The 16238-nt window shown below is 40.5% G+C and overlaps 1 protein-coding gene across 5 annotated transcripts in view; it reads right to left on the bottom strand.

Annotated features, from left to right (window-relative positions):
* Nucleotides 1-16238, bottom strand: part of WDFY4 (WDFY family member 4) — a 146891-nt gene that overhangs the window by 75730 nt on the left and 54923 nt on the right. For all 5 annotated transcript variants that reach the window (XM_087764449.1, XM_087764451.1, XM_087764450.1 and 2 more), the window contains 12 exons: nt 15902-16001; nt 14882-15087; nt 14098-14267; nt 13565-13690; nt 12934-13095; nt 12624-12821; nt 10976-11093; nt 10254-10411; nt 9568-9806; nt 7014-7123; nt 5867-6058; nt 5158-5297 (listed from right to left, as the gene is read on the bottom strand). In XM_087764449.1, coding sequence (XP_087620575.1) covers nt 5158-5297; nt 5867-6058; nt 7014-7123; nt 9568-9806; nt 10254-10411; nt 10976-11093; nt 12624-12821; nt 12934-13095; nt 13565-13690; nt 14098-14267; nt 14882-15087; nt 15902-16001 — 1919 coding nt within the window. The remainder of the gene's footprint in view (nt 1-5157; nt 5298-5866; nt 6059-7013; nt 7124-9567; nt 9807-10253; nt 10412-10975; nt 11094-12623; nt 12822-12933; nt 13096-13564; nt 13691-14097; nt 14268-14881; nt 15088-15901; nt 16002-16238) is intronic.

Genomic DNA, 16238 nt, shown 5'->3' with positions numbered 1-16238 from the left:
CACTTAGAGCTAACACCGATTTTATGTCCTGGGGTTGAGTCTTCTGTGCCCTGACAAGAGCCTACGTCATCAGCCAGTTCAACATTAAACACTTCTGCTTGAAAAGTCTTGTTTCAAACTACCCTCTAAAACACAGACTTTTGCACACAGACATCTCACCCAAGAATTTGTGAGTATGACCTATACATATTAATTTAAAACAGGTCATTTCTCCCTCTTCCCCCACACCTAATGCTAAACCTGTAAAGATGGCTGCAAAAAGTGTGAAGCAAGACTGACAGCCAGGAGCGAATGAAGCCACAGTGCTCTTTCCTGATGGTTTCATGTGGGGTGAGAGCCCTGCCCCAGACAGGACTGATCCTGTATCTGTGGTGCAGCTACTATTTGTACTAGGTAAGTAAGTTCTAGCACTATACAAAACACATTAAAAAAAACCCTGTAAGTGTTGATGTAGAGATTTAAATTTCCAGGAAGGAAGGAATGTAAGTCTGTAGTTCAAAGTCCCACTGCAGTCAATGGAATGCTATGTTTAAATACTTTTCAAAATACAATGCATTACCACCACAGGTGAATCACTAGAGATACCAGGTATACTAGCCATATTTATCTTAAGAATGAGTGTTACATGTGAGACAATTTTTTAAACTTTTTTGCTGGCTGTGAAATCTGAAAAGATTTTTGTTCTTGGTATAACAAATGAATAATTTTCTGTAGCAACAACACTTTCAGCTAAGAGAAAAGGCTGGTGAATAAACACATGAGAAAACTAAAAAAAAAAAAAATTTCCTGTAAATCTAAAACTAAAGAAAGTCTTAAAGACTTTGAAATAACATGTTGTTTGAAACATGCCTCAGTTTTCTCAGACTTCAAAAGAAACATTAACTCCTAGAAAAGATTTGATTCTTCCTCTTGGGAATCTAACTATAGAGGCAGGACTCAACAGACAACTTTCAGTGGAGCTTGCCCAAGAGACATTTGTTATTACTTTAAGCAAGGATATCTGTTGTTAGGAAACTATGCAGAATTCAAGTGGTTCTTGGTCATATGACTATCTTCTTGCACAGTGATAAGATGAGGACATACAACCCACCTTCCTAAATGAGTTAATGAGCTTGCAGTTTCTTTGCAGCAGGTACCTCGAGACTTCTTAGCCGTCAGTATAAATAAATAAAATATTACATTGTAAAAATTTAAGAGGAAGAATTTTCAAAAGGAACTGAAGTAGATTCTCTGTTTGACAGTGACTTAAGTCTCAGTTAAGAGGTGTTTTCTTGGAGCTCCTGACTTCAGAAAGTTATCCACAGAGACAAAGGTGGCTCTCGCTGACACATTGATGGAGTTATTTTTAACAGATTTGCTGTGGGTTTAACAATCTGCCTGTTGCTTACAAAAGTAAGCACAAGAGATGGGCTCTTACTACAAAGCCAACTAAAGAAAAATGAATCACTCCCAGTCAATCCAAACTTCGCACCTTGTATTTTCTGGTTTGTAGAGCTACACCATTAAATGCTTTTTTTTTTTTTTGCCATTAGCTCTGCAGTGACCTTGCATGCACTGAGGGCAGCAGAGCAGAAACCAAGATATTCATCAAACTGTTCAAAAATCCTTAGAGTTCAACAGCTGCGTTCTCCTATCACTTAACTAGGAAGAATTCTGTTGCAATGGACAGAGTGACAAAACGGGCACAAAGGAGGTCAGATGCTGGCTCTATATCTATAGCTGTCTTCACAAGTGTACGTTTGCTGACTCAAATCCTACCATAAGGTTTCCGGGTTTGCAATTACAAGTTAGGAGGCCTCTGTTAACCTCTTCATTCTAAAGACTGGGATTAAAAAGACCTTTTCTATTTCATTCTCTCAAGGTATATGGGTCTCTGGCATAGATGAATGTAATTAATGAACTAAAACAGGAGAGGACAGACATGATCAGGCCTGCTGTAAAACTGAGGAGGCTCTGCATTTCTTGTAAAGGATAACAACTATATCTACAGCCTTGAGGCAGTGTGTCTTAGAGTAGTTAGAAGTATGCTGCTTATAACCTTGCTCAGGCACTCATCCTCAGGAAGAACCTCAGGACACTGCATGGTAGAAGCTGTTGACTAATTTACTGAAATATGATTGTTATAGTGGTCCCTTGCTGCTCTTGCAGCTTGTTGAAGATGACAAAAACAATCAGTCATTGCTAACCTAAAAATTAAATACATATTCTAGATTCTGACAGCAAAATTGGGGTAGAGGGGGACGGGAGGAGGAAGGGAGAAGAAAGAGCAAGAGATCAAAAGGCTCACTTTGAAACAGGAAAGTCAATGATTTTGAAATCTTTGGCACTGTATTCAGAGTCTTATAGACCCTCCTGCTGGCAAACTTACCCAACTCTCTCAACTGTAAGCATTAAAAAAATCTAACTTTGTACAGTGCTCCTCTTGCTCCTGCGTGGCTACTCAGACTTCCAAGAAAGCACAAGATGACAATTACTATAGCAGATCATTGCCTTTCTACTACCAGAAATGTGATCACACTCTCCTTGCTGAATGACCATGTGTTCCAGACAAAGCCCAGAGCAGAGCATGAGATAGCAAAGTGGATTCAGAAATATGGGGAAAACACAGCTGTGTTGGATTGCCAATTTTATTTGCCACCAAAGAGCATGGAATTGGTGTCACCGATGCTGGAGATCCTGAGTGAAAGTACAGCAGAAACATGGGGCCTGATCCTTTGCTGGAGTGAATAGTTTTAATTTTGCTGTTTTTTTCCCAGATTGAGGATTTGGTCTCAAAAGCACTCTTGCTATCTTGTAAATGACAAGAGGGAAAAAGTTGATAGTTTTGAGGGGGGTGTTTTGTATTTTTTTTTTTTTTCATCTGCAGCAAATGCTACTACTGCTTCAATTTCTTTGTTTATTTTCAGTCTATACAGGAATCAAACTAACAACCCAGTAGCCAACCCATTTCTTCTTTCTGCTGAGCAAAGCTTTGAAATCCTGGCTAAATTTCTTCACTTTTCTCAAATTTAATAAGTTTTGCTGAGTTAGGAACAACCATGCTTGGCTCTCAGTAAATGCAAAGATTTTTATTTTACTATGGGATTTAAAGGCTTTGTCTCTCACTATGTAGTTCGTACTGCTACTTATCCTTTTATCTCAATGTTTCAACCAGGTGCCTATTGCTGTATGACATAGGTCTATAACTAGCAGTAGTAAAGACAGAGGCCAGTATTTGAAGATTTTTCACAAGTGAATACAGAAGGCACCTGAGACACCAAAAATCATACAAAATCACGTTACAGCACCTTTAAAGGTACCTTTAAACTGACTACCAAAGTGAGGTCAAAAATACAAGTTAGAAGCACAAATACCATTTACTTTTAATGTAACTTGTGCTCCCAACTTCCTTTGATGCTGAAAATCCCACCTTATACCTTGCTTGTGAAGTGTATGAAGAAAGAGGGCCACTGAGGAGCAAATAAATTAATTTTCTTCCCCTTAGATTTCATCTCTCTGAAAAGTGCATCAAACTCTTTCAAAGATAGGCTGGAGGGAGAAAGGGGGAGAGGGAGAGTAGAGAACATTTGGAAGTGTAGCTTCACATGTCATTGAGAGGAACAATTTATCAGAGCTGTGGAGCTGTCAGTCCTTGACATGATAAGGAATAACACCAAATGAGTAATGTTTCCTCCAAACCCAGCTCCTTTAATTACAAGCCGCTTCCTTGCAGAAGAGAGACAGAAGATGCAGAAACACCAATTTCATGCACTTGTGCCTGAATAATGTCTCCGTGCTGCCTTTTCCAGATGGCAACCTTTTCACTGGAGGAACTAATGATGTGGGCATATTTAGGGAAAAACCAATAACGGAGTCTTTAACCTTCAACAGCAAAAAGCATGTTGTACAAAATGTTCCTTGGGATACATTTACAAATATCAATTACATTGCTCACTGAGGTGTAATCAGCTGTAATAATCAAAATTAATTTTAAAAAATAATTAAACAGACCCCAGGGCAAATAGTCGATGCTCTTGTAGTATGACATCACAGTCTACATTATGTACCTGGAAAGAACTTGCTCCTTCTGTAAGCAGCAAAGTGATTTTAAGGAATTAGAAGGATGCTGTGGCATGCTGAGAAAAAACCTGCAGCTCAGTAAGGTACTATCAGACACATTACTTGTGTATCATAGCTTTCCTGATCAACACACCTAGAAGTGAACCAGTCATCACTGGAGATAAAGCTGCAACCTGCTACAGCTTGAGCTAGAGGGTTGACTCCCTAAACTGAAGCTGTAACAGACTCACTATCTTCTCATGAGGAGAAAAAAAGACCTTAATATGTTCAGCACTGCAATAACACAACCTCAGTCCAAAGCTCTGAATATTCTGTCAATGCACTGCTGCCCTACCCTATATAGCTGGTTACTCTAGCCCTAACACACTTAAGCAAGTAACATCTAACTGGTGCTTTTTATTTGTATTCTCAGCATATATGCCCAGCAAAAACATGGAAATGGCCCTGTCAGCAAAGGAGGAGCTTACACATGGAAAAGATAGTCCAGCTGCATTGCTGGCAGTAGCAAAGCTGCATACCCTCCAGACCTATCCCTGGTTTATATAAGCACTTGTCTCCTTATCTCTTGAGGCTAAACTAAAATTTGGACCTTTAATACTTCATATTGAGTAGAAAATGAAAGGACAGTACTATGGTAATACCTGATCCTTTCTATTAATTCAGTGTCCGAAGGACAAGGTTTACATAACCGATGTAAGCCAAAAGCAGCAGCAAAACCAGCATCTCCTCACCTTGCTCTGACCCAAGCAGAGCCCCATGAGCACAAGCACACATGGGTTGCTTAGGTTTGTCCTTTCAAGTGCAATAATTAGGCCTCATGCAAAAAGTAACAATTGGACTTAATGATTTTAAAGGTCTTTTCCAATCCAATTCTATTCCTTAAGGCTGCCAATTGAAGTTCTTCAGATCAATGACTATTTCTTAGTGATTACTTCTAGCAGTCTAGAAAAGGAACCTTAACAGCAATAGGTGTCTAGTTTACAATGGAACATGTCAACAGAAATACTCAGAAGCCTCCCAGGTCCAGACAAACTCTCCAGAGCCATATCAAAGGCAGAGCTGGTGACAGTGCCAGAAAAGACAAAAAGCAGAACTTACCTCAGATTTGCATGCCATTTCCTTTGTGTTTCGGCCAGGCATCAACCTAATAGCTGAAGACAAGCTTTCACTCCAGGAATTGTGCTTGCTCTGTGACAGGCCTGGCCCTGCTTTAGTCTGGAGAATCTTCTTTTCAGATGCTGTGGGCCAGAACAGAAAAAATAGCTTGTAAGACTTGAAGTTGAGCCTGTGGGAAGGTAGAGGGTTTGTATCCACTTCACACAAGACACAGGAACATGGCAGTGCCTCACTCCAGCTGGCTTGTCCTTCTTTTTGCAAGAAGAGCATTGAATTAACATGTACTTCTCAAGTCTTTATTTAAAAGCCTCACAGAGGTCTGCCATAGACCAGTGTCATTATACAGACATGAACTTTGAATCCCTGCAGCACTACACACATTGGGATGCTGTTTGTCACTCAAATATCCTCCCTTTTAAATTCTCTAATGGGATACAATTGTCTAAGGAGATTTCTCTTTCTTGCAGTACCGTACGAGCCCTACAACATCACCAGATGATTACAGAAGGGCTGGGGCATGACACAGAAAGCAATCACAATCCTGGATGAGAGAAACTGAGAATCTGCTTTGTCTAGCAGGTGATGTGCAGAGGAAGGGTATAACCAAGGAATCAGAGGCTTTCCATTAAGCGCTACATTTACTGCAATGTTTTTGCTTACTACAACGAGTGCTCCATAAAAGAACAGAGACCTATCAAGTGTTGCCATGCTTTTGTCATAATTTCTTCCCATAAAGGAGTGATCTCTGTTATCTTCATGTCCCTTTCTTTGTCATTTCCTTTTATAGAAAGATCCATCTTGTAAGTGTCCTCCAGAGCCTGCCGCCTCTGAGAAATGAGCTGCTTCCAGATGATTTCTACTGTTCTCAGAATTTCCTGATGGACTAAGAAAAAAAAGAAACTACAAATGAAGAATAATTTTTTGTGTAACAAGTCAAGCAGCAGATAAAGTAGAAACATCTCATTTGTAACAACATTGGTCAAGAGTAACTGCTGGAGTCAGTGGAGTCGCTCCATTTTGTCTACTGCCTCCATAGGTTCTAAGCCAGACTGGCTAGTCTAATACAGAAAACAGCAGGACATTTCTTTTACTACGTTTCAACTCCCCGAAAGAAACAAGTAGGAGCGACAGATTATTCTAACTGTTTTCTGCCTTGGAAAACCATCTCATCAGAATTTTGATGATCTTATTATCATACAGAGAGTGCTAAAGCATCCTGTTGCCAAACATCATTAGACACAGTGGGGGAAGGTAACCAAGTCGTGAAACAATTTGACACAGCAACAGGATGCTGTACAAGGAAGTGCTGAGCTGTTTTGCTGTATTCCCCTGCAAATCAGACTTCTCTGGTTGCATCATATCCAAGCCAATATATATATTAAAAAAAAATAAAAAAAAGAGCATCACTCTGCTGTAGGGTTCAGCTGAGAGCCCTCACACTGAAACCTGCCCAAAATTTTTTCCAGTGTTTCTTTTAAAAGATCAAAATGTTTCTTCCTGTGTACAACAGACAGACACAAGCTCTGTATAGGCCTTGAAAAAAGAAATAGAGCTACAAATAGTATGTAGCTGGGCACTGATACTGGCCACAACATGGGGAAGAGAGCTCCAAACTGATATCCATTACTTCTGAGGATGCGGGGTGTGAATTTTGAATAAAAAGGTATGATGCAAACAGAAGTAATTTTTAGCACAACCTTCCTTTCTCTATGCTGTGCCTGCAGTGCCTATACACCGAAGAGGCAATTCAGTAGCACTTGCACAAACTGCTCTGATAACTGTTTAGGCCAGGCACTTTCCTGGTCTGTAAGCCAAAGGCAAAGTGTGCCATAAATTACCATCATCTGGAGTAGGCAGGTTGCCTTTGTCCTCTTCACTGGGTGCAAGGAAAATTTGGTGATACGAAGCCAACTTTGGTTTTGCATCCACCCCAAAACCTTCTGGATAGCTGTGACAAAAAAAAGGAGGGCACATGAGTAAACCAGACTTGAACAAACTGAGGATAGTGAAAAAGCTAAAGGTATTTCTACACGTCCATTCCTACTTGATTAATTTAGTAGACCAATATTCCCAGGCTCGAGGGCTTACACTAATCACGATATTGAAGAATTTACAGGAAGTGGGAACTAAACCACTGCCTGTCTGGTTTTCAAAATCAAGGAGCACTCATCAAGATCCTACGGAACACACTGTTGTACATGCCTTATCCCTGTAGTTCTCAGTGCGTTTGTATCTACCATTCATCTCAATTACCTGGAACACAGGGCTGTACTGGTGTAGCCAGATTGTATACAGCTTTCTTGCACCTCCCCTGAGCATCTTGTATGCCATCTCATTGCTCTGAATTTCTTCACTGGAGGTATCTTCCATTCAGGTAAGCACCTGAACCGCTTACTTAGACTAAGTTCTTTGCACCAATGATTGTTCATTCAGTTTATAAACCACTCAGCACAAAAAAACTGCAGACTTTAGCACCATGATGTTAGTATCACGTAGATGTGATTATAATTGAGAACATCACCACTGCCAAAAAGAGTTAGTGCTGCTTTGGGGGTGTGTGTGGGGTGTGTGTCAGATAATTTACCAGTCAGTAGGTAAAAGACACCAGGAATTTCAGCACAGCATACTACTTACAATAAATGCAACAGGCTTAGTTAAGACATCCAGACAATGTATACTTGGTCACAGAAATGCTGTCAATAATATATATATTATATACAGCCACTAGTAACATACTATGTTCTTTCAATTGTAAACAGGCACTACTACATGGGAGAGTCAAATCTCTTGGGTATGCAAAGCTGCCATTTTTATTTCTGATTTTCTTTTAAATACCACAATTCTGATTCCCTGGATCTGCTATGTTTGGCTTTTGGATAACACCAACATTTCTGCTTTGGGTTTTTTTGATGTTTATGCTCTTGCTACATACAAACAATCCTTACCCCATCTCAACAGTTTTGGCCTGGAAATTATTATCTGACTGGAATAAGAACAATCAAGAAAAGACCTCAGGAAGTGCCGCTCATTTCTGATGTGATACTGTATTAATGGATTCAATTCAGACCATCTAAGCAGCACAGACGGTTTTCATTGAAACAATGAACATCATTATAGTGAATAAAGCACTAGCCAATATTTGCTTCTTTTGACAAAACAGAGTTGTCCAAAATAACTCCCCAGCTTACATTAGCAAGAGTACTTCTGACACATCACCTGTAAGAATAGCAAACAGAGCGTGCATGGATGTTCTAGCCCTATCCAAGTCAATGGCAAAACTCACAACTTCAGTACAACCAGGACTTTGCAGCTCAGATGCAAGTAACAATAACCACAACAGAAAGATTCACAAGATCCATGCACAGTTTTATATATGTTTTAAATGTACCCACATAAGAATAGCTGCTGGATCAGAAGAAACATCTCCCTAAATTAGTCCAGGCAGATGTCTCAGAGAATGGCCACCTGCATGCTTGGGGAGTGATTCTAGCCCACATCCCAGGAAGTTTTCCATATTCTCATTTTAATGATGGGCTTGTGAGCCAACTCCACTGAAATCAGTTCAAGCTTGTTAACTGCAGTTACTACTCCGAAGTGAGTAAGCTGCTGGAAATGCTGGATGAGTGAAACAGGTACACACAGATGTTTTGGTTAATAAAGAGTAGCAATTAAACCTATGTGCAAATTTAAGGGTTCTGCTTAGACAAACATGCAAGCTTGTCTGGGTGTATCTGAAATGAAACACCCTTTTCGAAATGAAAAAAATGGAATTAAGTGCTACATTATTACCATCCACTGTGCCTTGCTTATTACACCCACAAACATACATACCAGCCTGCTTCTGAGCAAGAGAGGTGGTATGAAATTTTCTGCTTACTAGTGTTTCAAGAAGAAAATAGCCTTCTGATTGAAGAACAGTTTATCTCTTCTGCTTTCTTGCTGAAAGACAATCCATTGCCTCCAGAATACTAAGCACATTAGTAACCTTCTTCTACTCCAAATTAAATGATAAAAAATTACATGAAAACATTTCTGTTGTTGTTTTTCTTTCTTTTTAAGTGTATGAGGAAAACAACCATCTTTCCTCAAGTGGCTTTACTCTGCCACTTCAACAGACACCAAATCAGACTGGAATGTTTGCTCTATTTAAAGCAGAATGGTGCTTTAAACCCCCAGAGCACTGAGCCCAATGGGTCAAATGCTTGCTAGGATACAGTACATATACTACATCCAGAGTCCTTACTGTAGGTGAATCCAGCTTAATCTCAGCTTCCAGCAATTCCCCCAAATGGATATTGCCTAAGTTTTGTGAAATCTCCCCCTCTGCACCCACTCCTGTAGATAACAGCACAAAGATGTAAACAAATGTTATACTGAGATGAACATTTGTACCTTCCTGAATTCAGCTGGCAAAGGCAGTACATTAGGCAGATGATGAAATTATTATTTGAGTTGTAAGTTGCAAAAATAATGTCCCACTGCTCCTGCAGGACATTGAGAGTGTTCAGGACATTAAACTGTTCAGGCAGCGATTGTTGTGGTCTGGATAAGCAGTGTAGGATGACTCTGTTTAGACAGCTGTATAGGGCACTGAGGAAAACTTCCTTTTGAGAAATGGAGCTTTCTAAGACCTGTGAAAAGACAAAACAGCAGAGTACTTGGCTTGCTCAACGAACTCTCTCCCCAAGGATCCACTCCTCTCACTTCATTTAAGCTGCTGCAAACTTATTTCAGGAAAATTCCACTGAACTATGTGTTAGATACAAATTCAATTTTCCTGTATTTCTGCTGAAGTCCCTGGAATTGTGGAGGAGATTAATTTATTCCTGTTCAGCAACACGTACATAGCCAACAGACAGTGGCACCAAAGAGCTAACTATCCCTTCGTTATACTGCACCATCTAGTTCTGATTGTCATTTAGACCCATTATATGCTCATGCAAGAAAACAGGAATAATCACAATCACCAAATGGATTACAGCCAACTTCTTGAGAATTGCAGTACCACGACCTCAGTGTGAAACAAAGCACATTACAACATGTTTATAACAGTTGGAAAAAAATTTCATGTGACTCACCCCCATAATCTGTTTAGCAGTGAAGATCAGAATTTGCTTGGGGTCAGCAGCAAACATTCTGCTGTTCAGCTTCTCAATCAGCTTCTGAACACAATAAGCAATATTCATCATGGATACAGGTGCAGTTGATTCTGAAGTGTCATGAGGATCCCTGCTCCCTGTAGAGTATACAAGAGGGCTGATTATTCCAAAATAAGCTAAAATGCAAAAAAAAAAAAAAAAAAAAAAAAAAAAAAAAGATGCAAGATGTGAGGTTACCAGAGCTGAGAAGGAACACTCTCATGCCATAATGTCTCAAAGTTGGGATGTGTCTAAGAAAACTCTAGGTCTAGTAGAAATACCTTACTCAGACTGGAAATAACAGCTCCATCCTAAGGACAGGACCAATCTCACTAAAATACCGTCATGAAGGACTGGTCCAACTAATGACTCAGAAAGGAGAGCAGCAACAACTAAGTTATCAGGGTTGTTTCCAGAAGCACTCAAAGATAAACCTAGGTTTCTTTCTAAGTACTCCCTTTTTAATGTCCAGAATCTGTTCTCAAAAAGAGAGAAAAAAGTGAAGAGGTTCTCTAGAAAAATGGTAAAACTACAGTAATTTATGCAAACTGGCCTACAGCAGGAGTGAATGGACAGTCCTAGCTGCTGTTTCCAAACCTTTCTAGGAATTACAGCTACATGCTAAATACCAGCTAGCTAATGATCTGATTCTCACCACTCACCTCTTGGTCTTGTTTTCCCCTCGCCTTGGCTGGTAACATGGAAGATGTCCATAGCAGACAGTAAAACTTTTGTCTGAAAATGTCTCTTCTGCTCACTGGTGGCACCCTCTGGAGAAGCCTATATAGTGACCGTATACATATTAGTACAGCAGGAAAACAGCCAGGAAATCAGACTCAAATTCATTTTCAGCCTTTACTCAAAGGCCTTTGATTTAATTGGATCTTTGGAAGATTATGACTGCCAAAGATTCAGCTCCAGTAAAAGTTTTTCTCAAAGAAGTGAGTAGAAATTCCAAGAGACATTCAGTACTATCTGAGATCACTCAAAATGCCTGACATTTCCCTTAAACACCTAGGCGCTGTGTTAGGAAGAGGAGGGGAAAAACAGCACAAAAAGAGCAAGGACAACTACTCCACCTCATTTGCACACTTCAGCCCTTCTTGTGGACATATCAAACAGCGGCTGCAAGCTGAGAAGTTATCTGTGACAGCTAATCCACAGTAACACATAAATGCAGAGATCTGGTGTACTCCTCTGTGCAAAGGCAACAAGGCACCTCTCATACAGAGTTCAGCAAGAGTGTACATGTGGACAGCTCCTGGACAGCAGATGAGACTGCAGAACCTCATACCCTAGCTGGGAAAACAGGAAATCTTACATAGGTCTACTCTCTCTAGCTGACAGCCAGCACAGCTGCCCTCTGCACACTGAACACAAACAAGGTTTTGCACAGGGCCAGAACCTAGGTTCACAGGTGGCTCCCAAGAGATCTTGCCCTCAGGGAATTTTAGCTCCATTTAGCAGGCTCAGGATTCAGATAATCAGAAGAGCCATCCTCTATTTTAAACTGTATCAGGCCTTGAGATGTTATTGTATAAACCTTTAGGGAACTGCTGCTCTGCAAGACGATTTAACTCATGACAGCTGCAGTCAAGCTTATGTCCATTACTATTTGTATTACTAAGCAAAGTCTGCATCAGAACTCACACCTGGGACACCTGGACTACTGACAATTTGGAGCTGAAGGCTAAATTTCCCAATTTTCCCTTTCTTCAGACTACTCTAAATCTTTCCAGTGCTTTGAGTGGTTGAAATCCATAATCCAGACTCAGCTGTTACAGCTTGTATTAGTCTGTCCTAAAAGTGAAGACAGTTGGTTTTGGTTTATTTGAGCATTGAAAAGAAATCGTTGTCTCAAAAATCAGTACACAGGAATGCTCCATGTGAAATCTTCTCAACAAATTCAAGGGCTGCTCTAATGATAAGCAGGTATTACTAAGGAAAACGGAAATTTTTTCATGCCTTACTTCAATGTTAAATGTTGCCTGAAAAATGCCTTTGTTGTTGTCTAGGGGCAGCATTTTCTTAGTTCACATCAATGCAGAGCAGGCACAAAAGGTCTGTCTTCTTTGCTGAAAAGGTAGAAATTCCATTCCACTAAGCAGGCTGTCCAGATCTGGCAGGAAGTAGTGCATGCTCTCTAAGAGCTGTGATCCCAGCCTTATCCTACACTGTTGAAAATGCTGACTGAGTACACCTCTTCATCACTGTCATCACTTTTTTCACCAGGCCACTACCAGGATACCTCCTGTCCTTCCACCCCCAGTGCAAGGTAGAGCAGCAAAGCCTGATGACTACAAGAGAGACCTCAAGAAGAAGCTCAAGTGGGTGCCCTTGTTTGTTTGCTGGGATGTTGAGAAGACTATCCATCAGGAGGACTCGCACAAAATCCCACACTTGTTTCTTGGCAGGGTGTGGTAGGAGCGGGAGAGAGGAGGAATCAACACAGCCTTTCCCTTCAGCAATGGCTGGACCATCAGGAGACAAAAGGCCTTCAGAGCCTCCCTGTGGAAGCAGAAGCAATGCATTTTAACCATAATATCCCTTTCAAATTGTTTTTTCCTCCTAGCAATCCATCTCTGATCTGAAGGGCTTGTGCTGGCTCAGATGCACATACCTTGGGTGGTCCAGAATGGAAAGCAACCATAGCCAAAGTTTTCAAGAAGTCAGGACAGTGCCACACGGGGTCCTGAGTATAACTGTGATAGATCAAGCACAGAAACTGGATAACGTTCCCTGGATAGGCAATCTCCCAGGAGGCTTCTGTATCTGCAATAGGCTGAACACAGACAAATGTGCATCTAGTCAAGGCAGCATTCCTCTCACTCATATAAGCTTGTCTTTGCTCCTCTCTAGGTATTCCTAAGCAGCTAAGCAAATATGACATGGCCACAGAGAAGTCAGGCAAGGCACAAGCAGCAAACTCCCAGCTTGTAGACTGAAGACACGCCCACAATCAGAAAGGTGGCATATCCTCATCATTAAGAACAAACAAAATGGGTAATGCTGTGGGTAAGATCCATCTCTGTGTTCAGAAGTTCTTAAACGTGAGCCCATCACATCATCTGCTATGTAACATAACCAAGCCAATAGCTGTGCTGACACTTCAAAGTCCTTGCTCACTATTATGCCCTGTGAGGGCAGAGGAAGGCTAGGGGTTACAGGCAAAGACTACCACTAACATCTGACACTCTCAGGCAGTTTATTCTGCCATTCACACTGCACTGTCCTTGTAACAAAACACTTACCTTGTCCACAGTAACTCTAACCATTTCCAGCAGTAAAGCAGCTGCCTCTGCACACAACCCAATTTTGAGCACGTTCTCCGTAACGTGGTGCTGCAAGATCCACTGCAATAGAGACTCAAGATCTTTCTACAACAGGAGGAGATATATTTCAAGAAGAGATGGGAATTATTGATGATACATCAAGAGCAATGCCTGCTCTCTCTAAATCAGTAAAAACCCAAAACATCTTCACGTCCAGCAGCTCCTCCCTCTCCTATTAAATGCATTTCCCCAGGATAGCACTAATTAATTGCCCTCTTCTGAAAGATATCTTTGGCATTGTCAGGGCAAAAATGTCTTATGGCTTCTCAGGACACTGGGGGACAGTACCCAAATCCACTAATTCTGAGATTTTTAATGAGTCTTGACAATGTAAGGACAGGGAAGCTAATCTGAATTACCTTCTAAAGTGCTGTGGTTAAATATCATTAAACAGCTGCATGAACAAGTTTGTTATGAACACAAATTTCCTTATTTCACTATTTTTTTCATACCTTGGCTGCTTCAGGTGGTTCAGACTGTGGAGTTGCCAGAAAGAGCTCTGCCACGAGCAAGTAGATCTCAGGGATGTGGACATGATCAGTCAGACATCTTTGCAACACAGAAAACCCAAAAATCAAGAAGGAGCTGTTGTCAGGCACTGGAGGATGAGTTTTTAAATTATCTTTAAAAGAAAAGAAAAGGAAAATATTCTGAGTAAGTGTCTAAAAATTAAATGCCATATCAGAGGAAGGATTACTGACCCAACTCTGTCCTCATTTGTCTGTGTCCCAGGCCACTCAGTACTCTGCTAGGCTGCAATATCAACAGTTCGCAAAGCCTCCTCAGAGTAACAGATAACAATTTTTCCCACTATCACTTTTGTTACAGGAGATTCTCCCTGAATTATTCTTCTTCCTTTCTCTTCCCTTTCTCAGAACCACAGGTCTAGTTATTAAAAAGCTAGCTGAACAAATCTTAAAGAAACAGAAGGTTTCAGGGTACAAGCTGACATCTGAACACCTCACAGGCTTATCAACTAGCCTGATTTTATGCAAGACAAAAAGGCCCATTTCCCTGCAACTGCTAATCAGAAATGCCAACTATCATGCAAGGGAGAAGCAATGCTTTCCACTCTTCACAGAAAAGCTGAAGTACTAGGACAAGCTTGACCTAGAAAGTAATATTAATTCTTGGTCTACTGAGATCAGTGGGAATTCTCCTATCACCTACTTCAGTGATCTCCTGTCACTGAGCTGAATCAAGGGATTGTTTTGGGAGCATTAAACCAACACATACCCATTAGAATACTCAAACCCACAGAGCTGTTTTCCAGCCAGCGCCCAGCCACTGTCCCCTCCTTGAATTTGTTCAGCAGCAAACGATTGTGGAGGAAGCACAGAAGTAGCTTGATTCCTAGCACAACCGTGCTAGAGTGCAGGTGGCTCTGTGTGAACAGCAGAAACCAGTCTGGCCCCAGTGCCAAAAATGTCTCTACCTGTTCCCTAGGACAAACAGGGAAATTAAAGCACATGAAAGGAGACATGGTGAAAGACAGAAAGGAGATTTTATTTAAAATTATCTCTAAGTGATTTAGAAGCTCAAGTTTCTCTAGAAAAAAATCTGATTAAAGGTTTACTTCAACACAGAATTATAAAGATTTAACAGCAGACTCATCCACACAGTTCAAGCCGCTTAATTCCCATTAAATCCAACCTTATATTACTGTCAGACAAAAAAGCTCATTAACACGAAGCCTCTTCTGAGAGTGTGTATCAATAACTGATGTAAACTACATCCCAGACTAGATCTTTCAACCTACGAAATCCAAAATTCCGGTTTAAATTTTGAAGTCCAAGATATGTTAACTAATGAAAATGCACAGTTACAGCACCCAGCACTATGAACTCTGCCTTTCAGTTATACAAGGCAGAACTATAGTAATTGCATGTTCATGGTTACGATAGAGAGCTGCATGTAATCCCACATTAAATTGAATTGATTTTCAAAGGCAGCTGGGATTTCTTCAACCCTTGCAATGCAGAAGAAACAGCAATATTCAAGTTCCTCCTTTGAGACATTTTCTGAAAACTTTAAACATTTTTCAAAATGGAGATCAGATGTGTGATCTGATCATACATCTGTGTGAATGCCACATAAATCACTGACAAAAAAAACCCCTCTGAATCCAGTTTGCTCTTATTTACTATTTTGTTGACACTCAAATATTATTAGTATGTTCAGTTCTGGTCAAGCACCAGTAAAGAGGAAATCTAGAAGACAGAGACACCCACGCCTTCCTAAATTGTTTCTACTTACTCAGAGGACAGATGAAGTTTGTCTGAGTGCATTACATCTAACAGCGTCTTCAGTAACTGGTTTCGAAGCCAGATTGTATTTCCAGATGTTTGGCTTAAGGCTACAAATATCAGAAAGTAATAAAGAGTAATGAAGAGACAAAACACATGTTCCTTTGCTTTGATGAACAATCTTGTTTGCACCAGATTAGCCCAATGGAAGTACTTATATTAGTCTTTTGTAAAGTAAGAAGATGCAGACATCAGACTTTAGACATAAGAATTCCTGCTAACATCAGAAATGACCAGTGCTTACATTGTCAAAGTCCTCTCTTTAGAGTTACCTGAAACTCATCCAG

The sequence above is a fragment of the Nipponia nippon genome, unplaced genomic scaffold, assembly GCF_047370975.1.
Source record: "Nipponia nippon isolate SJK-2023a ecotype South Korea unplaced genomic scaffold, ASM4737097v1 scaffold_3, whole genome shotgun sequence".
Lineage (NCBI taxonomy): Eukaryota > Metazoa > Chordata > Aves > Pelecaniformes > Threskiornithidae > Nipponia > Nipponia nippon.
This window is presented reverse-complemented; position numbering and strand designations above follow the sequence as displayed.